The sequence below is a fragment of the Cervus elaphus genome, chromosome 22 (assembly GCF_910594005.1).
Source record: "Cervus elaphus chromosome 22, mCerEla1.1, whole genome shotgun sequence".
Classification (NCBI taxonomy): Eukaryota; Metazoa; Chordata; class Mammalia; order Artiodactyla; family Cervidae; genus Cervus; species Cervus elaphus.
In genome coordinates, this window is record NC_057836.1 from 40231488 (window position 1) to 40253959 (window position 22472).

Here is a 22472-nt window from a genome sequence, read left to right on the forward strand (position 1 = left end):
ATACCAAAGAAGCATCCATGTGTCAAACCAGCATAATTTCTGAGCTATGCCTGGGGCCACATACCAAAAAAAAAAAAAGTTAGCTTGAAAAGAAAATCTAAGAGGGGTAACCAGCAGGTCAATCCCAGTTCACAGAACTAGGAAGAGCTAGCAGGGACAGCTAGCCATTACCTTGTGTCATCCCCCCCGAGTAGCCCCCCCCCCAGCCCCCACAGAAAATCTCCTAGAAAGGCCTAACTCCTACGTGCTAGCTTCTTCAAGGTCGTCCAAAGATAATGCAGGAACTGAGCTGAGCATACCTTTAGGCCAAAAGATTCCCCCTTGCCCAAACCATTACGTAAATACTTTAAATGCCATAGCCCACCAGAAACAAAGTCCCAGAAGTTTATTTAGATTGAGCAACTAGTAAACGCGTTCGGTTTTGTAACAAATTATGAAAACGCTCTTCAAGAGTGACAAACTCCAGTTAAAAAAACAGGTGCTTTAAGTACTTTTAATGACAAGGTCAAATTCTTTTTTTTTTTTTAAATTAGAAGAAAGGCGCGGTGGGTGGGGGGGGGGGACTTTTCTTAAGCTTCCTTAGGATAATGTGAGTGAGGAGTGCGGGGGTAGGGGAAGGACGGATGGGGAGAAACTGTCTAGCACTGGGTTCATGTTTGGCTAAACAGTAATTCTTGGTCTTCCGGGTGCCTGGAGTAATCGAAGATTAGAGCGAGAAAATAAAAACAAAGAAATCTAGTAGGGGTCAGAGTTAGCAGAACAAATTCTGCACCGCCCGACCACCCCAAGTAGCACCTCCCCAACCAAAACAGCCCTGGCCACAGCCGGCCCCCTCCCACGCGTAAACACACAAAGACCAGAGCTGCACGCACGGTTCGCCCACAGTCCTCACTTCCCTTTGTAGGACAACGGGAGCCCCGAAGTTCCCTGCGGTTGCTTTTTGGGTGTCGTCGGGGCTGGGTCCCCTGAACGTGCGGGCCGCGGCTCGGCTGGGGGGAAGGGGTGCTCGCCGGTTTCCCCGAAAGCAGTAAAATGCCTCCCCGTCCCGCCCCAGTCCTCCGCGGTGGCCCCAGGCTGCTGCCCCCCCCACCCCCGGGCACGCGGCGACGGCCGAGAGAGAGACACCCAGGCAGCAAACAGAACCGCTCCCCAGCGGACCCGTGGGTAAATACAGCAGCTGGGGTCGGGAGGAAAGTTCCAGTGGAGAGCTGCCCGCAGGGGAGGGGGTGGCGGCGCGAGGGAAGCGCTTCCCTCTCCGCCGCCTCCCTCACCTGCGCCGGAACAACGGGCCCCGCGCCCGCCCACCCGGTCGGCCCGGCGCCTCCCGCAGGCCGCGCCTCCCGCACGCCGTGCTGCCGGGGCTTGTTCCTCCTCATGGCTTTGCCCTGACGTAATTCAAACATGGCAACAGTTCGACTTCAAAGGCGGATCCACAGACCTCCCAGACGCAGGCTCCGGCCCCGGAGAGCGGGCCGAGCCCTCGCGGCCGCTCTCTCCCGGGCCCTCGGCCGTCGCGGCACCCGGCGCCCCGGCTCCAGCGCCAAGCCCCGACTGCTGCCCCTCGGTCGCCCACCGCGAGGAAGCACGCCGCCTCCCCCCCGCGCTCCGGCACCGCACCGCGCACAAGTAGCGTCGCCAAAGTTTCCCCGCGAGGGGCCGAGGGACAAAAGCCCCTCCCGAAACTCGCCCGAACTTAGGAGGGCCCGGCCTGCCAGGCGGCCGCCTCCAGCGCCGACCGGGCCCGCACCGGCACATGCAGCTCTTTGTTTTCTGTCCAGCCGGGCGCTGCCTACGTGCAGCATCAGGGGCGTGGGATTGTTTCCCAGGGGGAGACACTTGACGATCGCCCAGGGGAAGGGTCCGGACCCTGCGCCCCGGGAGTCCGGAGCCGGTCCCGCCGTCCTCCCCAAGCAGTAGGCCCATTTAATCAAAGTTTTGCAATGTCCTTGATGAGAAACGCCCGGATCCCCCGCCCCGCACCGGCCGAGAGTTGGCGACTTTCACTCTGCTTTTTAAACTGGCAAGACGCCATCATCAGCAAGTCACATTGTCCTGCCGGCCGGCCGGCCCGACAGCGTCCGCATCTCCCCGCTGACCGCGAGCCGGACGCTCAGTCGGACCCCGGACCAAACCCGGGTCGCAGCCCTAGCACGTGGTCTGTCACGCTCCGCACAAAAAGCAGTGCCCTCCAGAGTTCCCGCACTCCTCTGGCGCAGACAACGCCGCTGCCTCCATCCCGGAGTCAACTCGGCTACGACTGGCCATCTTAAGCCGCGCACCGTCGCCCTAGAGAGCTTCGCGGCGCCCACTTTATACGCTACAGGTGAATAAATTTGCGAACCAAACTTAAGGCTCCACCGACACCCCGGACGCCCGCGCTGTCTGGGCGCGGCCGGGGAAGAGGCGTTTGCGAGCCGGGGCCGCTTCCGAGCGGCCGCGTGTTGCTCATTGTCGCATCCGCATCCCTCCGGAGTTGGGCGGACAACGCCACCCGCGTGCACTATGGCCACGCCGGCACCGACCCGAAAGGCCGATTTAAACCCCCTCAGCCTTCCAGCTCGCAAGTAAGCGGCAACTTAGTTTCCGAGCAAGGGGCGTTCATTGTCCACCCTCATGACAACACGCGCGAGGGGCCGCAAGAAACTAAACCACGAGGGCCAACAACGGCGCCCGGCCACTCCCGGGCGCGCGCCCACGCGGGTGCACAGACCCGGGGCCCCTCTGCAATCGCCAGCAAGTCCTTTTCTCTGGGGCCTTTAAGCCACCGGGCTCCCTTTCGCCAGCGAACACTGCGGCTGCGAAAAGTCATTGTCACCTTCAACGTGGATCCCTCAACTCCGGCGACTCCTCACCCCTTTCCAGGCTCCGTTCACTTCCCCCACCCCAAGACTTTCGCTTTTCCTCAAATACCCTCCCCAATCAAAAAGGGCACACTAAAACATGCAGATACAAAAGAATCTGGGGTCTGAAGATCACGAAAACAGGCTCCTCGAAATGCCATCTCCAAGACAAAACTTCCTGTGTGTATAAATGGGTGCGTGTGTCTGTGGAAGGACTGGGGGAGGTAGTGAGGTGAGGTGAAAAGAGAAAAGAAACCACTCTGAAATCAAAGCCTCGTGAGACAGTTTTGCACCACAGTAGTGGTTCGAGTTACTCACCTTCCAAAAGCAGCCGTTTCACGCGCAATAACGATCCCGAGGGGCGCAGTGCACGCTAAGTCAACCCCCCCTTCAATCGCTCCCTCCTCCTCAACAGCCTTGTCTAGAAAGATTGTCTCCTGCAGTTCTGCAGTTGCTACCGCTGGCGGGGAAGGTGTAGATTCCGCTTTCCCTCTGCGCACGCGCGGCTCCCGGTACAAAATTCTCCTGAATCGAACTTATTTGCATACGGGCGCGCGCGCGTCGAGGGCTGGGAGGGGAAAAGGCCCGGCGGCCGAGCGCGCTCCCGAGGCCTCTATTGTCCTTTTAAGGGGAGAAGCGCCGTGGCGCGGGAAACGCGGCGGCCAGAGGGAAACGGGGGCGGGGGCTGCTTACTACGGCTGACGTCACGTAAACAAACGCCCTCTGCCTGCAGGCGGCGGCCAAGTGGGAGTGGCGGGATGGGAAAGGCGGAGAGGTTAGCAAGCCAGGGAGAATACTAGACTGCGTGAAGTGGTTTCCACCTCGAAGCTCTTCAGGCACACCGTCTCGCGTTAGAAAATAGTTTTGAAAGCTGTTTTTGCAAAATTCTCATACCTGTGCCCGGTTTCTGGCCTGAGTGATAGGGGAGGTGGTCTTGCAAGCATCCAGACTGAATTTATATGTTTCCCACAGTTGCTAAATTCTTTTTGAAAACAGGTTTTTGAGTCTTTTTTCTGCTTTAATCTTCTGGGGCCAGTAGAGGTTCGTCTTTCTTGAAGTTTTAATGAGTCATTTAGTAAAGTCCCATTTTAACACTACCAATTCACTAACTCCTGTCTGCCCTCCTGAAACAGTAACATAACCCATGACAATCCATTTTTTTCCTCCACTTCAGCCTTAAGATTTCAAGCCTGAATTGAATGGTGGTTAATTTCCGTGGGAACAGTGTCGCTTTCCTAATAGACTAGTTAGTGGGAAGTCAGTAATCTAGCTAGAAATGTACATGCCACCTCCAACTGCTAGTAAAGGTTGTTCCACTCACCCAGAAATAATATTGATTCTACTAACTGATGGTCTTGGGAATTGAAAAAGTAGCCAGTTAAATGCAGACTTTCACTTGTGGAATATATAATAAACAATCTAAATGCTTCTTGCCTCAGGAGAGGAAAAAACCTGGAAAAGCTGAAGTAAATCTTCTCAGATTGATAAGTGAAAAATGCAGAAAGAATGATTGAGATACATCTTTATTCCCAGAACACATTTAACACCAACAAGCTGAGACCTAGACTTAATGATAGAGGGACATGGGGAGAGAGCAAGGATGTTTTTCCCAGAAACTTGATATTGGTCCCAGGATACAAAAGTGTGGACATCAACCATAAAACTTAATCATCTGCTGACTAGTTTCACTGCTTTCACTGTAGTGTCAACAATATGGATTTAAACAGCTTCTTCTGAAATGCTAATTTAATGCGACAGTCAGTTCCTAGTACAAACAAGACAAACACACTTTTGAAGTCTTCAACTAATGCTTCTTCATTTTCTTCAGGTTCTGTAGCATCCTATGTGTAACTGTTTGTAAAAACTATATGCTAAATACCTACAAAGGAGAAAAAACCTGAGACCTGTCACTAAAATGTCAGCTCCCTAAGGGCGAGAATTTTCTGTTACATTCTTTTTTGTACCCTAGTGCCTAAAACAGTGCAGGATATGTAATGAACTCTGACAGACTGCTTGTAAATAATAAATCAATGGACGTTTTCAAATTTATTACAGATTTATTTCACATAAAAACAGTTTTAGTTTAGAATTTTTGTATTTTATCTAAAATGATTTTGGAAGTTATGGTCCTTAAATCATAATAAGTAAAGCAGAATAAGATTCATAACCATTTCTGGACTTTGATGGCAAATTGTACTCTTAAACATAAACTTCTATTTTCTTCTTTTTAAAGAGGATTTTTAAAATGTGGCCCAGGTTGTCTCGAGTACTTATTTGGTTTATGACAGATAGTCCAAAAATTATTTCACATTAGTGTATGCTTCTGAAAGGATGGAACTTACAAATATAGTAATATTTTTCAAACTTCAATTATTGCTTGTAGGATATATTTATATAGTTTAATATACATAAATGTGTTGAATATATATGTAATGTATATTCATGTAAAATATAAATATGTACTTTCAATGCCTTTTCTCTTGAAAATTTATGTAAAGAATATATATTGTAAGCCACTGGTTCTTAATAACTTGAAGCAGAGTATAATCTACAAAAATATTGAATTGCTATGTTGTACACCTGACATTAATATATTATAAATCAACTATAGCTCAATATAAACAAAAAAGGATATATATTTTAATACAGGGATGAAATAGGTCCAAATGTGCAGGGAATGCAGTAACTACAGTATTTTGGATATTTTGTGCTGTGGAACTAATACTATACAACAAGACTTCTACTTTCAGAATAGAGGTCAAGAAGCAATCTAGGTAATTTCTGTAGGAAAGGTAGCAACAAAATCGTTAAAGAGAAATTTCAGTTCCTTAAAGTCTTAAAATAAAAACAACTGCTATTTTTGAACAAGCTGGTGCATTCCAAAGGTTCTTTTGTTCCTTTCATTGCTTGAACACGTTGTTATAGCTGGCTCTATCCAGGGCCAACTAATAGCTTCATTTATGAGCTACTTTTAAAATAACTATTTCTTAAATAGCCTAAGTGAATTTTTCATAAGGAAGGAAGGTAGGATGGAAGAAACTTGTAATATATAAGTATAGATTATATTTGGATTATAGGAGATTGATTTATACCATGTTCGGGAAATATTTGAGTATTTTTAATGACTGTAGTGCTATTTTGAACTCATAGTTATCAAAAATATTGAAATTGAAAATGTAGTAAAAATTGAAATTGAAAATAAGTTACTAGATAAGCCAAGTACCTTGCTTATGTGTTGTCCCTGTTGTAGAATTATTTCTATTGCCCAGATGTTTTCAATCATTTAGCAAACATTTAATAATCATAACTATGTGCCAGACAGTAAAACCATTTAAGAAGTAGAGCGACTCAAGCCCTTCTTACCTCTTCTAATTTATTCCATTTTACTTGCTACTTTCTCTTCTGTAGCATTTGTTGTCTTGTTTTGAGGATTAACTATTATCAGCAACTTTACAATTTATTATGATCTTGGAATGGAGGATAAATTCTATATAAAGGACTGAAAAGGACAATTAGTGCTTGGCAGTGTAGGATATCATCAGCAATTTAGTAAGGTTTGTAATGACCACTGAAACTAAAGATGATTTTTTTAAATGAAGGCTGATACCCTCATCAGAGGCTGGTACGAACCACATCAAAACATTTTTGTTGAGCCCAGGAAAGAGCTGATTATTATTATTAACCATTGGGTTTGGATCCTTAACAGGGAATAGCTATAAGACTAAACCTTTTCCTCACACCTAAACAAGCACAGTATTTTGTTACTCATTTGTTTAAGTCCTTTTGAAGTTCAACTAGCAAGTGGACAGAGCAAATCAGATAATTTTAAACTGTAAGTATAGAATTGGTTATGTAATCTAAGCAATCGTCCAGCAACTGTTCACAGCTGCCAGAAAAGGTATCTATTACTTAATCAAAATTAACTTTTCAAATTTCTGAACTTAGACTTAAAGAACTGTCACAAATTTATTCTTAGAGCAACCTCTGAATTTATAGAAATTTTAAATACTATGATATTAGCATACTTTAAAAATTCTTTTTAATAATAATAATAATAAAAATTAGGCTTCCCTGAGAGTTCAATTGGTAAAGAATCTGCCTGCAATGCAGGAGACCCTGCTTTGATTCCTGGGTTGGGAAGATCTGCTGAAGAAGGGATAGGTTACCCACTCTAGTATTCTCAGGTTTTCCTTGTGGCTCAGCTGGTAGAGAATCTGCCTGCAATATAGGAGACCTGGGTTCAATCCCTGGTGTTGGGAAGATCCCCTGGAGAAGGGAAAGGCTACCCACTCCAGTATTCTGGCCTGGAGAATCCCATGAGTTGGACACGACTGAGCGACTTTAACTTTCAAAAAATAAAAATTTTTAAATTTAAAATAAAATTACTGGTAACAAAAGTAATTTTATTTCAAGAAGGACATTGACAAACTGGAATGAGTTCACAGGAGAGGAAATCACGATGATGAAAGAGTCCAGAAACCACAGCATAAAAAGCAATAATTGAGGGAGGGGCTATGTTTTGATTGAGCAAGAGAGCAATCTTTGACCACCTGAAAGGACCATCATTAGAAGAGCAAATGGGCTTATTCTTTTATGCTTAGGAGCCAAATTCATCTTGAAAAGCCCAAGAATGTCTTGCTAAATATAAGAAATATTTCTAAACATTTGAATAGTCCAAGGATGGTTCACGATACTTTAGAAGTCAAGTCCCCATCAGTAATGATGGTGTTCACAAAAATAAAACCAAGACTTTTATTTCAGTGAGTTACATTATTTACAGTAGAAAGCTTGCTATCTATTCCTACTGAATTCTGTGAATCTGTGATTCCTTAGGATAAATGAATGGCATCAACAAGAGGAGTCTTAAGTTCAGGAAAGGAATTTGTCAATCACTGTGGCTGGAGAGGTGAGGAATGTCATTTCGGAGTGTGTGAGATTGGAGTTTGGACATGAATTCATTGATTCATTCAACCAGTACGTACTGAGTATCTACTAATTGCCAGGCTCTGACAGTAAAATGGTGAGCAATGCAGAAACAGTCTCTCATGGAATGTGGCAGGCATTCCAAATAACAGCACAAATATGATGACAGACCATGAGAAATAAAAGGAAAAAGTACTGTGAACCTAATCATGTATAGCAAGGAGATCTGATATAATCTGGAGGTAAAAGCGTCTTTGAAGAGGTAAAGTTGAATTATCAGCAGGATAGGATGGAGGATTGGAGGGTGGAAAGAGTGTTGAACCAATGGCAATTTTAAGAACAAGTTCTTAAAGACAGTCAGGTACTTGGGGTGGTGAGAAAAGACATGACCGGAAGAATCATAAGTTTGATTGAATAAAAATCACACATGAATCTTGTTTGAGGGAAAAGATCATGTCACGTGTTGGAGTCTAGTAGAAATCAGAATGTAAGCCCTATGGATTTGGAAGTATCTACACTGAGTTGGAAGTTGTTGCACCATGCAAGTGCAGAGACTCCAGAGACAAACCTCTGTGATTAGATTACAACTGGTATGATCAATATGTATTTCTTCTGCAATTTTCTTTTTCTAAATGTCAATAAGAAATTGATCCCCCATCCATAGAATCCACTTCCTGAAAGAATCCTTGTTCTAATTATTCAGATCACTACTCAAGGCAAATATGCTACATCAAATGAACAATAGGTGAACAGGTGAACAAGCAGTTACATAATACAGAAAAGTAAAAGATACATGCTGGGATGCCATTTCTAAAAACTTTGAACCTAGAAACCTAGAAACTAGGAACCTAGAAAATTTTGTTGACAGTTAATTTTTTAAAACATTTAAATATATATTTTAAAGAATTTGAATTTTTGTGCATGAATTAAAAAAAAAAAAAGAATGCAACTTCCTAGCTTAGCTCAGCAAATAAGAGATACTGGTTTCAAGGTTTCAGATGATGCAAGCATTAGTAGTTTATCTAGATAATATTGCTAATTTGGCAGTGCTTTAGTGTTCCAGAAATGGAAATACAAAGCAGAGCAGATGCAACAGAGGTAATCAATGTACCATATTGCATCTGTGGCAATGGTTAGACATGATGGTATCAGCAGAGAATAAAACATTACATACTGTTTTGCTAGCAGGCAAGGTTTAGACTATGAACATAATTTAGATTTCTTTACAGTAATAAGATTAAAACATACCCTCAAGCTTGTTGAAAATAGGGGGTGTGTTTGTACTCAACTGTTGACAACTAAAACTCTGCTATAATGCCAGCAATGTAATCTATACTTAGACTAATAATTTACAAAATAATACTTTGTGGAGGAGAATACAGGACTCCCAGATCTTTAAAACGATTTCTGAAAAAATGCATTCTTTAAAATTTTACCAGTCATTTCTTCAAATCAGAACTGAGTTGCCAGTGGGGCTAGAATAAATTTCATGTTTTGAATAATTAACTAATTTTGTCCAAATTCTTGATTTGGAAAACTGAACATAAATAAATCACATTCATTAACTTTTACCATAATTGATATAGTATAATCAGAACATAAAATTTATAAACTTTTCCCTCTTTTTGTCATATCATGAATATTATTTTAATAGAATGTTGCAATTAAAGACTGGAATTTAAAGTCAAAGTGTTAGTTATTCAGTCATGTCCAACTCTGGCATGTCCAACTCTTTGTGACTCCATAGGGTGTAGTCTGCCAGGCTTCTCTGTCGATGGAATTCTCCAGGCAAGAATACTGGAGTGGGTTGTCATTTCCTTCTCCAGGGGATCTTCCCAACCCAGGGATCAAACCTGGGTCTTCCGCATTGCAGGTAGATTCTTTACCAGCTAGCCACCATGGAAACCCTGGAATTTAAAATTTATATCATTTTTTTTTTAATCCTGGAATGAAGGAATTCAAAAGACTTGAAAGATTAATAAATTTAACTACATAAAATTTAAAAATTTGTACAAGGGGAAAGATATGATAGTGCCAACTAAAAAAAGTCAAACTGAAAAAATCTTGCAAAATAATTTCTTAATATGAGTAAGAATATAAAAAGATAATTCACCCAAAAATATATAAATAGAAATAAACACATGGAAAGATGCTGAACTTTAGTCATACTTTATAATGATTGTTTATTTAAAAATTTTATAGTAACTTTATTAATAATTCTAGTATAAAGAAAATCAACCACTTTTATCTAGATTTGACTATAAATAAATTTGTTTGATAATATCCAGGGTTGATGAACATGTAGGGAAACAACAACTGTCATATTCTTTTATTGGGAGTATACATTATTCATTCCATTAAGATACCAATTTAACATTATCTATTGAAATGTGGAAATTTTGTTTGGTTCCATTTCTGGGAATTTCCCCTAAGATATATTTATACAGAGCACACAGATATGTCTAAGGATATTCATTCCAGCATTATTCATGATGGAAATAGCCAAAATGCTTATCAATAGGTAACTGATTGAAGAAATGATGAAATGTACATAAAATGGAATTCTATACTGTTATTTCAAAGAATGAGGTTGCTTTATATATACTGACTTAATAAGATACTGGCACTCTGTTTAAAGTGGATAAAAAGCAGTTTCCAGAACAGCAGGTGAAGTATGATTTCATTTGAGAGGCAAAAAGAAATACATATATAATGTATTTGTATGTGCACAAAAAGTGATTTTAAGTAGACATACCACATGTTACGTCTGATGAAGATAGAATTGAGAAAGTGGGGGTAGTAATTTTTAGGTTATATAATTTTTCCTCTTTGAACCTTTATGAACATCTATTATAGATACTTGTAAAATATTTTAAGGTATAAAACACCTATTAAAACATATGTGGCACATTAGGAATACAAGGAACATTACAAAAGAAAAAGTGTCTGTATCAGTTTAATGAATGAGTTACTAAGGTGACTGTTAGCTTCTTGAATTAAAGATCCATATCTGATCTGACTCCAAAGCTTCTAAGTGTTTTGTATGGTACATACACATAAATAGCCATAAAATCATGCAGTCCATAAAAACTCTTTTTTTTTTTACTGGAAACATTTTCCCTCTCAGGTCTGAATGTTTAAATCTTATCCATCCTTCAAGGCCTGACTCAAATGCCAGCTCAAGTTCAGACATAATTATCATTTATTGATTGCCAGCTCTAGATCTGGTATTACTCTATGTGCTTCCACATGTTATATCTCTCTTCATTGTTTAAAATCTTCATAAAAATTCTGTGACAGATGTGAGTCTTTGTCACATTTTTATTTGCATATAAAAACTAGGCTTAGCAGTTATGAGGCTTACTAAGTGTCTCATATGTCATTGTAAGAGGCAAAGACGAAAGGAAACCAGGTCTCTTAGACTGAAATTCTGGATTAATTCCACTGTACTTCTTCATGGACTTCACCCTGATTCCTCAAACAGCAAGTGATATTTTCCAATAGTTCAATCCTTGCAGTGCGTGAAAATCACCAGAGAATATTTTTTCAGTTTTTTTATTGTGCTAAAATATACATAACATAAAATTTATCTTAACCATTTTAAGTATACAGTTCAGTGGTACTAAATACATCCATAATGTGCAACCATTGCTAGCATCCATCTCCATAACTATTTTCATCTTGTAAAACTGAAACTCTATACTCCTTAAATAGTAACTGTCCATTCTTCCTTCCGGAGAAGGTAATGGCACCCCACTCCAGTACTCTTGCCTGGAAAATCCTGTGCATGGAGGAGCTTGGTAGGCTGCAGTCCATGGGGTTGCTAAGAGTCAGACACGACTAAGCGACTTCTTTCACTTTTCACTTTACCTCATTGGAGAAGGAAATGGCAAGCCACTCCAGTGTTCTTGCCTGGAGAATCCCAGAGATGGGGGAGCCTGGTGGGCTGACGTCTATGGGGTCGCACAGAGTTGGACACGACTGAAGTGACTTAGCAGCAGCAGCAGCATTCTTCCTTCCCCACAGCTCCTGACAACCACCATTCTACTTCCTGTCTATGATTTTGACTAGTGTAAGTATTTCATATAAGTATTTCATATGGAATCATTCCATATTTATCTTTTCATGACTGGTTTGTTTCCCTTAGGATAATGTCCCCAGGTTCACTCACATTGCAGCATATGTCAGAATATTCTTCCTTTTTAAGAATAAATAATATTCCATTATATGTATATTACCACATTTTGCTTACCCATTCATCTATCAAGGGACACTTGTATTGCTTCCCTGTTTTAGCAGCTGTGAATGATCCTGCCATGAACATGGACATACAAATATCTCTTCAAGTACTTCTTTTCAGTTATTTTGGATATATATCCAGAAGTAGAATTGTTGAATCATCAGTTCAGTTCAGTTCAGTCACTCAGTCACGTCTAACTCTTTGTGACCCCATGGACTGCCGCACGCCAGGCTTCCCTGTCCTTCACCAACTCCCAGAGCTTGCTCAAGCTCATATCCCTCAAGTCGGGATGCCATCTAACCATCTCATCCTCTGTTATCCCCTTCTCCTCTTGCTTTCAATCTTTCCCAGCATCAGGGTCTTTTCCAATGAGTCAGTTCTTCACATCAGGTGGCCAAAGTTTTGGAGCTTCAGCTTCAACATCAGTCCTTCGATGAATATTCAAGATTGATTTCTTTTACGATTGACTGGTTTGATCTCCTTGCAGTCCAAGGGACTCTCAAGAGTCTTCTCCAACACCACAGTTCAAAAGCATCAATTCTTCAGTGCTCAGCTTTCTTTACAGTCCAACTCTCACAACCATACACAACCATACATAGCTTTGACTAGATGGACCTTTGTTGGCAAAGTAATGTCTCTGTTGTTGAATATGCTGTCTAGGTTGGTCGTAGCTTTTCTTCCAAGGAACAAGCGTCTTTTAATTTCATGGCTGCAGTCACCATCTGCAGTGATTTTGGAGCCCAAGAAAATAAAGTCTGTCACTGTTTCCATTGTTTCCCCATCTACTTGCCATGAAGTGATGGGACGAGATGCCATGATCTTAGGTTTTGAATGTTGAGTTTTAACCCAACTTTTTCACTCTCTTCTTTCACTTTCATCAAGAGGCTTTTCAGTTCCTCTTCACTTCCTGCCATAAGGGTGGTATCATCTGCATATCTGAGGTTCTTGATATTTCTCCCAGCAATCTTGATACCAGCTTGTGCTTCATCCAGTTGGCCATTTCATATGATGTACGCTGAGTAGAAGTTAAATAAACAGGGTGACAATATACAGCCTTGACATACTCCTTACCCAACTTTGAACCAGTCCATTGTTCCATGTCCGGGTTCTAAATGGTGCTTCCGACCTACACACAGATTTCTCAGGAGGCAAGTAAGATGGTCTGGTGTTCCCATCTCATAAAGAATTTTCCACAGTTTGTTGTGATCCACACAGTCAAAAGTTTTGGCATAGTCAATAAAGCAGATGCTTTTCTGGAACTCTCTTGCTTTTTCAATGATACAACGGATGTTGGCAATTTGATCTCTGGTTCCTCTGCCTTTTTTAAATCCAGCTTGAACATCTGGAAGTTCTCGGTTCACATACTGTTGAAGACTCGCCTGGAGAATTTTGAGCATTACTTTGCTAGTGTGTGAGATGAGTGCAATTGTGCAGTAGTTCGAACATTCTTTGGCATGACCTTTCTTTGGGATTGGAATGAAAACTGACCTTTTTCAGTCCTGTGGCCACTGTTTTCCAAATAGTCTGGCATATTGAGTGCAGCACTTTCACAGCATCATCTTTTAGGATTTTAAACAGCTCTGCCGGAATTCCATCACCTTCACTAGCTTTGTTCAGAGTGACGCTTCCTAAGACCCACTTGACTTCACATTCCAGGGTGTCTGGCTCTAGGTGAATGATCACACCATCATAGTTATCTGGGTCATTAAGATTTTTTTGTATAGTTCTTCTGTGTATTCTTGCCACCTCTTCTTAATATCTTCTCCTTTTGTTAGGTCCATACCATTTCTGTCCTTTATTGTGCCTATCTCTGCATGAAATGTTCCCTTGGTATCTCTAATTTTCTTGAAGAAATCTCGAGTCTTTCCCATTCTATTGTTTTCCTCTATTTCTTTGCATTGATCACTGAGGAAAGAAAAAAGTGAAAGTGAAAGTCGCTCAGTTGTGTCCAACTCTTTGTGACCCCATGGACTATACAGTCCATGGAATTCTCCAGGCCAGACTACTGGAGTGGGTAGCTATTCCCTTCTCCAGAGAATCTTCCCAACCCAGGGGTCAAACCTAGGCCCCCTGCCCTGCAGGCAGATTCTTTACCAGCTGAGCCAGAATGGAAACCCAAGAATACTGGATGGGTAGCCTATCCCTTCTCCAGCAGATATTCCCACCCCAGGAATTGAACCATGTCTCTTGCATTGCAGGCAGATTCTTTACCAGCTGAGCCACAAGGGAAGCCCAGATCACTGAGGAAAGCTTTTTTTATCTCTCCTTGCTATTCTTTGGAACTCTGCATTCAGACGGGTATATCTTTCCTTTTCTCTTTTGCCTTTAGCGTCTCTGCTTAGCTATTTGTCAGGCCTCCTCAGACAACCATTTTGCCCTTTTACATTTCTTTTTCTTGGGGATGGTCTTGACCACTGCCTCCTATACAATGTCATGAACCTCCATCCATAGTTCTTCAGGCACTCTATATATCAGATCTCATTGAATCTATTTGTAACTTCCACTGTATATTCATAAGGGATTGGAGTTATGTCATACCTGAATGGTCTAGTGGTTTTTCCTACTTTCTTATATTTAAGTCTGAATTTGGCAATAAGGGTTTCATGATCTGAGCCATAGTCAGCTCCTGGTCTTGTTTTTGTAGACAGTATAGAGCTTCTCCATCTTTGGCTGTAAAGAATATAATCAACCTGATTTCAGTATTGACCATCTGGTGCTGTCCATGTGTAAAGTCCTCTCTTGTGTTGTTAGGAGAATCATACGGTAATTCTATTTTTAATTTTTTTGGGAAAACACTGTACTGTTTCCCACAGCATACACCGTTTTGCATCCCCACCAACAGCACACAAGCATTTCAATTTCTCCATATCCTCACCAACAATTGTTATATTCTGCCTTTTAGACAATAACTATTCCAACATATATGAGGTGATATCTCATCTCAATGTAGTTTTGATTTGCATTTCCCTGAAGATTGGTGCTATTGAGCATATTTTCATGGGCTTATTGGCCATTTGTATATTTTCTTTGGGGAAATGTCTATTTAAAGTTTTTGCCCATTTTGGGGGGACTTCCCTGGTGGCCAAGTGGTTAGGACTCTGCTTCTATTGCAGGGGGCCCAGGTTCATCCCCTGGTCAGGGAACTAAGGTCCCACATGCCACTTGGTGCAGCCAAAAAGTAAAAAAAAAAATTAAAACATAAAGTTTTTGCATATTTTTGAATCAGGTTGTTTTGTTATTCAGTTTTAGTAGTTCTCTTTATATACTGGATATTAATCCCCCATATATCATATGCAAATATTTCCCCCCATTCTTCTAGTTGACCTTTTACTTTGTTGATGTTGTCTTTTAATGCAGAAAATGTTTTCATTTTTGTGAAGTGCAATTTGGCTATTTTTTCTTTTGTTGCCTGTGCTTTGATATCCTATCCAAGAATTCACCTCTAAATCCAGTGTCATGAAGCTTTTGCCCTATATTTCATCTAAGAGTTTTTTAATGGCCATTTTTTATTGGGGGGTGGGGGAGGGCCCACATGGCTTGTGGGTTCTCAGTTCCCTGACCAAGGATTGAACCTGGGCCACAGCAGTGAATGTGCTGAGTCCTAACCACTGGATTGCCAGGAAATTCCTTTGTCTAAGAGTTTTTATAGTTTCAGGAATTATTTTAAGTATTACAGTCTTTAATGCCTTTTGAGTTAGTTTTTATGTATAGTATTGTATAAGTTCCAACTTCATTCTTTTGAATATGGATATCCAGTTTCCCTAGCACCATTTTTTGCAAAGATTACCCTTTCCCCATTGAATGGTCTGGGCATTCTTGTCAAAAATAATTTAGCCATGGGTTAAGTGCATCGGTTTGTTTCTGGGCTGTCAGTTCTATTTCACTTGCCTATAAGTGTCTGTCTTTATGCCAATACCAAACTGTTTTGACTGCTATGGTTTTCTGGTGAGTTCTGAAGTCAGGAAGTATGATTTTATACTCCAGCTTTGTTCTTTTTAAAAATTATTTGGCTATTCAGAATCCTTTATGTTTTCACATTAATTTGGGTATGGATTTTTCTACTTCTGAAAAAAAAAATCATTGGGATTTTTATAGGGATTGCATTGAATTTGTAGATCACTTTGAGTAGAATTGACATCTCTTAACAATACTAAGTCTTCCATTCTATAAACATGGGTTCAGTCAGTTCACTCGCTCAGTTGTGTCCGACTCTGTGACCCCATGAACTGCAGCATGCCAGGCCTCCCTGTCCATCACCAACTCTCGGAGTCCACCCAAACCCATGTCCATTTTGTTGGTGATGCCATCCAACCATCTCATCTTATGTCGTCCCCTTCTCCTCCTGCCCTCAATTTTCCCCAGCATCAGGGTCTTTTCCAATGAGTCAGCTCTTCGCATCAGGTGGCCAAAGTGTTGGAGTTTCAGCTTCAACATCAGTCCTTCCAATGAACACCCAGGACTGATCTTCTTTAGGATGGACTGGTTGGATCTCCTTGGAGTCCAAGAGACTCTCAAGAGTTTTCTCCAACACTGCAGTTCAAAAGCATCAATTCTTCGGTGTTCAGCTTTCTTTATACTCCAACTCTCACATCCATACATGACCACTGGAAAAATCATAGCCTTGACTAGACAGACCTTTGTTGACAAAGTGATGTCTCTGCTTTTTAATATGCTGTCTAGGTTGGTCATAACTTTCCTTCCAAGGAGTACATTTCCATTTATTTATATCTTCTTTAATTTGTTTCAACAATGTCTTGCAGTTTTCACTGTACAGGTTTTCCGTCACTGGTTAATTCCTGATGCTATTGTAAATGGAATTGTTTTCATAAGTTTCTTTTCAGATTGTTTAGTGTTTATGTATAGAAATACAGTGGATTTTTGCAGGTTAATTTTGTATCCTGCTACCTTGCTGATAACCTCAGATATGCAGATGACACCACCCTTATGGCAGAAAGTGAAGAAGAACTAAAGAGCCTCTTGATGAAAGTGAAAGAGGAGAGTGAAAAAGTTGGCTCAAAGCTCAACATTCAGAAAACTAAGACCATGGCATCTGGTCCCAGCACTTCAGGGCAAATAGATGGGGAAACATGGAAACAATGATAGACTTTATTTTGGGGGCCTCCAAAATCACTGCAGATGGTGATTGCAGCCATGAAATTAAAAGCTGCTTACTCCTTGGAAGGAAAGTTATGACCAACCTAGATAGCATATTAAAAAGCAGAGACATCACTTTGTCAACAAAGGTCTGTCTAGTCAAGGCTATGATTTTTCCAGTGGTCATGTATGGATGTGAGAGTTGGAGTATAAAGAAAGCTGAACACCGAAGAATTGATGTTTTTGAACTGCAGTGTTGGAGAAGACTCTTGAGAGTCTCTTGGACTCCAAGGAGATCCAACCAGTCCATCCTAAAGAAGATCAGTCCTGGGTGTTCATTGGAAGGACTGATGTTGAAGCTGAAACTCCAACACTTTGACCACCTGATGCGAAGAGCTGACTCATTGGAAAAGACCCTGATGCTGGGAAAAATTGAGGGCAGGAGAAGGGGACGACAGAGGTTGAGATGACTGGATGGCATCACCAACTCAATGAACATGAGTTTGGGTAAACTCCAGGAGTTGGTGATGGACAGGGAGGTCTGGCATGTTGCAGTCCATGGGGTCGCAAAGAGTGGGACATGACTGAGCAACTGAACTGAACTGAACTTTGCTGAATTCATTAGTACTAATGGTTCTTTTTGTGGAATCTTTAAGGTTTTCTACATATAAAATACATATCTATGATGAGATTTAAGACATGCAACCCCATAATATATGACTTCCCTGGTAGCTCAGTCGGTAAAGAATCTGCTTGCAGTGCGAGAGACCCAGGTTTGATCCCTGGGTGTGGAAGATCCCCTGGAGAGGGAAATGGCAAACCATTCCAGAATCCTTGCTTGGAAAATACCACAGACAAAGGAGCCTGATGGGCTGCAGTCCATGGGGTCGCAAAGAGTTGGGCACGACTGAGCGAGTGACACTTTCACACTTTCACCCCATAATATGGCACCTTGGTATGTTGGATATTTTTGGCTAAAGGAGTTTGAGAAAACGGTATGAACAGGAAAGTCATTTTCACCTTCCCCCACAAAGTTTCTCCCCTGAAGCAAGTCACCTTGTTTCATGAGCAAGTTTCATCTCATGTGAGAGATGCCCTCTGTTTACCAAGAGGAAAGGAGCATCCTCATCTCCAAATAAAGGGTCACAAAGGGCTTCCCTGGTGGCTCAGCTGGTAAAGAATCCACTTGCAATGTCATAGACCTCAGTTCTATCCCTAGGTTGGGGTAATGGCTACCCACTCAAGTATTCTGGCCTAGAGAATTCCATGGACTATATAGTCCATGAAGTCACAAAGAGTTGGACATGACTGCGAGACTTTCACTAAGGAAAATCTAATCAAACTGGCCTTGCTAAGTTTCATTCAGTTTACTATACTTCACACTCTTTGAACTATAATTTTTCTTCATAACTCTCTATACTTTATCAAACTTGGCATAAAAATATTTAGGTTTAACTGTTTCTTTGGGTCTCTGTTTCCTTATGAAAGTTCTCATGCCACATAAAACAACCAAATTTTTATGGTTTTCTCCTGTTACTCTGTCTTTGCCCATTTAATTCTCAGGTGCAACCAGGGATAAGAGGGTTGAGGGAAATCTTTTAGTTCTTTGCATCTGCAAGCAAAGATAATTTTATTTCTTCCTTTCCAATTTGGATATTTTGTATTCATTTTTCTTGCTTAATTGCTCTGGGTAGAACTTCTAGTGCTATGTTGAATGGAAGTGACAAAAGTGAGCATCTTTGCCTTGTTCCTCATCTTTTTTGTTGTTGTTGTTCCTCATGTTAGAAAGAATACTTTCAGTCTTTCATCATTGAGTATGATTTTCACTCTGTGATTTTCAACATGGATTTTATTATATTGAGGGAATTTATTTATATTCCTTGGTTGTTGAGTGTTTTTATCATACTAGAGTGTTCAATTTTCCAAATGTTTTTTCTGCCTCAATTGAGATAATCATGTAAGTAAGGTTTTTTTTTTTTTTTTTTTGGTATGTTGAACCATCCTTTTACTCCAGAAATGAGTCCCACTTGGTCGTGGTATGTAATACTTTTGATATACTGATATATTTGTTTTGCTAGTATTTTATTAAGAATTTTTGTATCAACATTCATAAGGGATGTTGATCTGTAGTGTTCTCTTCTTGTAGTGTCTTTGTCTGACTTTGATATTAATAGATGTGTTAATTTTTAAAAGATGTTTAGACCACAGACCAATGGAATTAGAATTTCTGCAGTTGATACTTGCAGATTAAAAAACAAACAAACAAAAAACTACATAAGCCATCCTGATACCAAGGGTTGAGGACTGCTAGGCTTATCCACACCTTATTCATCTTTGAATTTCCATAGTGCTTTGTGAAAAGCAGTTGCCTAATAATATTCATTGTTATTTATAATCATTAATGATTTTTGTAAATTCAAATGTAAAATTAGAGATACATCTCTAGAAAGAAAATTCCAAGTGCTTGGGTGATACAAACACTGTGAAGATAAAATAGCATAAGCTCTAGGGAGGTAGTGGACGATGAAGTTAAGAGGTGAAACAATTGGGGCACAAAGGTGTGCTCAAACATATTTTAGATGTTAACATGGAAACAGCCATAAAGAATAAGGAAAACAGACTTATTAGGTCATTCCCTCAGGCTACATTGGAGAAGGAAATGGCAACCCACTCCAGTATTCTTTTTTTTTTTTTCACTCCAGTATTCTTGCTTGGAAAATCCCATGGACGGAAGAGCCTGACGGGCTTGGCGGGCTACAGTCCATGGGGTTTGCAAAGAGTCAGACATGACTGAGTGACTAACACTTTTACTCAGGCTACATACTGGCCTTTTATGATGGCTTTGCTCTTCGTCTTCCTTTGAAAGGCACCCTTATGTTATCCTGATCACACATGCATAAAAATGTTTATGCTATATTAGGAGAATAAGGAGTTTGCATTCATTCTGCTCCTGGTCCACAGATGTGTCTCTTGTTTCAACAGTATTTGGTCAGAACAGACCAGGGACACTCTTTCTTCCAGCCTCTTGTCATCCTCCAACCTTTTTTCCAGTCACAGTCTTCAGAACCAACCATTCAGCCATCCTCAACCTCCAGGACCAGCCAACAGTATGGAGCTTAGCTCCTTATTGCTGATCAACCATAAACTTCCAGGTTCATAAGAATTATTCCACCAAGATGCAGGCCATCACCATCCTACCTTTCTCTGGGCTTCTATTTCGAAGGCAGTGATGTGGCTCTGGAGGGTGTGAGCCACTTTTTTCATGAATGGGCCAAGGAGAAGTATATCTCTTGAGAACGCAAAACCAGTGCAGTAGCTGAGCCCTCTTCCAAGACAAGGAGAAGTATTCTCAAGATGAATGAGGTAAACCCAAGATGCTAGGTTTACAACCATCTCATGAACCAAGCTTTTTGGATTTGCATGCCCTGGGTTCTGCTCTTATAAACCCCCATCTCTGTGACTTCCTGGAGAGCCACTTTCTAGATGAAAAGGTGAAACTCATCAAGAAATCCGCCACTATCTAACTAAACTCAACAGGCTGGAGGCCCCCAGACTGGGCTAAGCGGGTATCTCTTCAAAAGAGCTCACCCTCAAGCATGCTAAGGAGCCTCTAGAATGGAGCCCAGTGTCATTTAAGGAGCCCTGGCATCCCCCTGCTTTTAGGGCATTGTCCTGAAGACTCCCTGCAGCCACTAAACAACATTTTTAAAAATTTATTTTATTGAAGGATAGTTGATTTACAATGTTGTGTTAATTTCTGCTGTTTGGAACAGTGATTTAGTTATACATATACATACATTCTTTTTCATATTCTTTTCCATTATGTTTATCACAGGATATTGAATATAGTTCCGTGTGCTATACAACAGGTCGTTGTTGTTCATCCATTCTACATATAATAGTTTGCATCTGCTAATCCCAAATTTCCAGTCCACTCCTCTGCCACCTTCCCTCCCCATGGGCAATGGTAAGTTTGTTTTCTATGTCTACGAGTCTGTTTCTGTTTTTTTGTTTTTTTGTTTGTTTTTTGTTTGTTTCTGTTTTATAGGTAAATTCATTTGTGTCATATTTTAGATTCCATATGTAAGTGACATCATATGGTATCTATCTTTCTCTTTCTGACTTACTTCACTTAGTACAATAATCTCTAAGTCCATCCATGTTGCTGCAAATGGCATTATTTTATTCTTTTTATAGATGAATAATATTCTGCTGTATATATGTACCACATCTTCTTTATACATTCATCTGTTGATGGACATTTAGGTTGTTTCCATGTCCTGACTATTATAAATAGTGCTGCTATGAATATTGGGGTGCATTATCTTTCAAATTATAGTTTTGTCTGGCTATATGTCCAGGAGTGGGATTGTTGAATCTTATGGCAACTCTATTTTGACTGTTTTTGAGCAACTGTTTTTGAGTATACCATTTTCCATAGTGTCTGCACCAATTTATATTCCCACCAACAGTGTAGGAAAGTTCCCTTTTCTCTATACCCTTCTAGTATTAGTTATTTGTAGAATTTTTTTTTCTCAAAATTGTCCTGAATCAGGATAGAATCCATGTCTTCTGCATTGGCAGGCAGATGCTTTACCTTTGAGATACTAAGGAAGCCCCCATTTTGTAGGATTTTTAATGATGGCTATTCTGACCCATGTGACCCATCTGACTCATTGTAGTTTTAATTTGCATTTCCCTAATAATTAGCAATGTTTAGTATCTTTTTATGTGTACTAGATAGCTTTTTAACCACCATGGAGCCACTCACAAGTAGTGGACCAAGTGGAAATAATATTTCTATGAAAAAAAAAAGCTTGCCTTGACTCTCCCAAATTCCCTTAAATTTGTAAGAAAGCAAAAGAAGACTAGAACATGCTGGCAGTGCTTTAAAAATAGATGAACTTATCTAGGAGGAGAAGGGGATTTAAGGGGACCACAGCAAGAATGTGGTTGAACAGGACTGACTACAAATGCCACATAAAATATAGTGTTCCTTACCTAAGAAGTTATCTATTAAAGCAGCCCAATTTTGTTGATATCTCTGCCTGTCAGTTGGACACTTTTATAATAACAAAAAAGTTTTTGTGTGTATGTGTAATACATACTAACTGATGCTTCACTTTTCTCAGTCAATCTTTTGTATTAACGATCAGTATAAGAATTTAGAAGTCTTGTTAGAATCTGTTGTAATTAGATTTTCCCTGAAATGGACTACTTTCTTTACATGATAGAGTTAAGATTGCCAAGCGAAATATCAACAACCTCAGATACTCAGATGATACCACTCTAATGGCAGAAAGTGAAGAGGAACTAAAGAACCTCTTGATGAGGGTGAAAGAGGAGTGAAAAAATTACCTTAAAACTCAACATAA

At 40.8% G+C, this 22472-nt stretch overlaps 1 protein-coding gene across 2 annotated transcripts in view; it reads right to left on the reverse strand.

The window, feature by feature from the left end:
- Positions 1-3320, reverse strand: part of SINHCAF (SIN3-HDAC complex associated factor) — a 28515-nt gene extending 25195 nt beyond the window's left edge. Inside the window, exon 1 of one of the 2 annotated variants that reach the window (XM_043881792.1) lies at positions 3159-3320. Coding sequence is in view for 1 of the 2 variants with exons in the window: in XM_043881791.1 (XP_043737726.1) it covers positions 1688-1802 (115 nt within the window). In the remaining variant the exon portion in view is untranslated. Of the gene's footprint in view, positions 1-1687; positions 2336-3158 lie in introns of those variants that run through there. The other variant, XM_043881791.1, reaches the window with a different exon arrangement.
- Positions 3321-22472: the final 19152 nt, after the last annotated feature.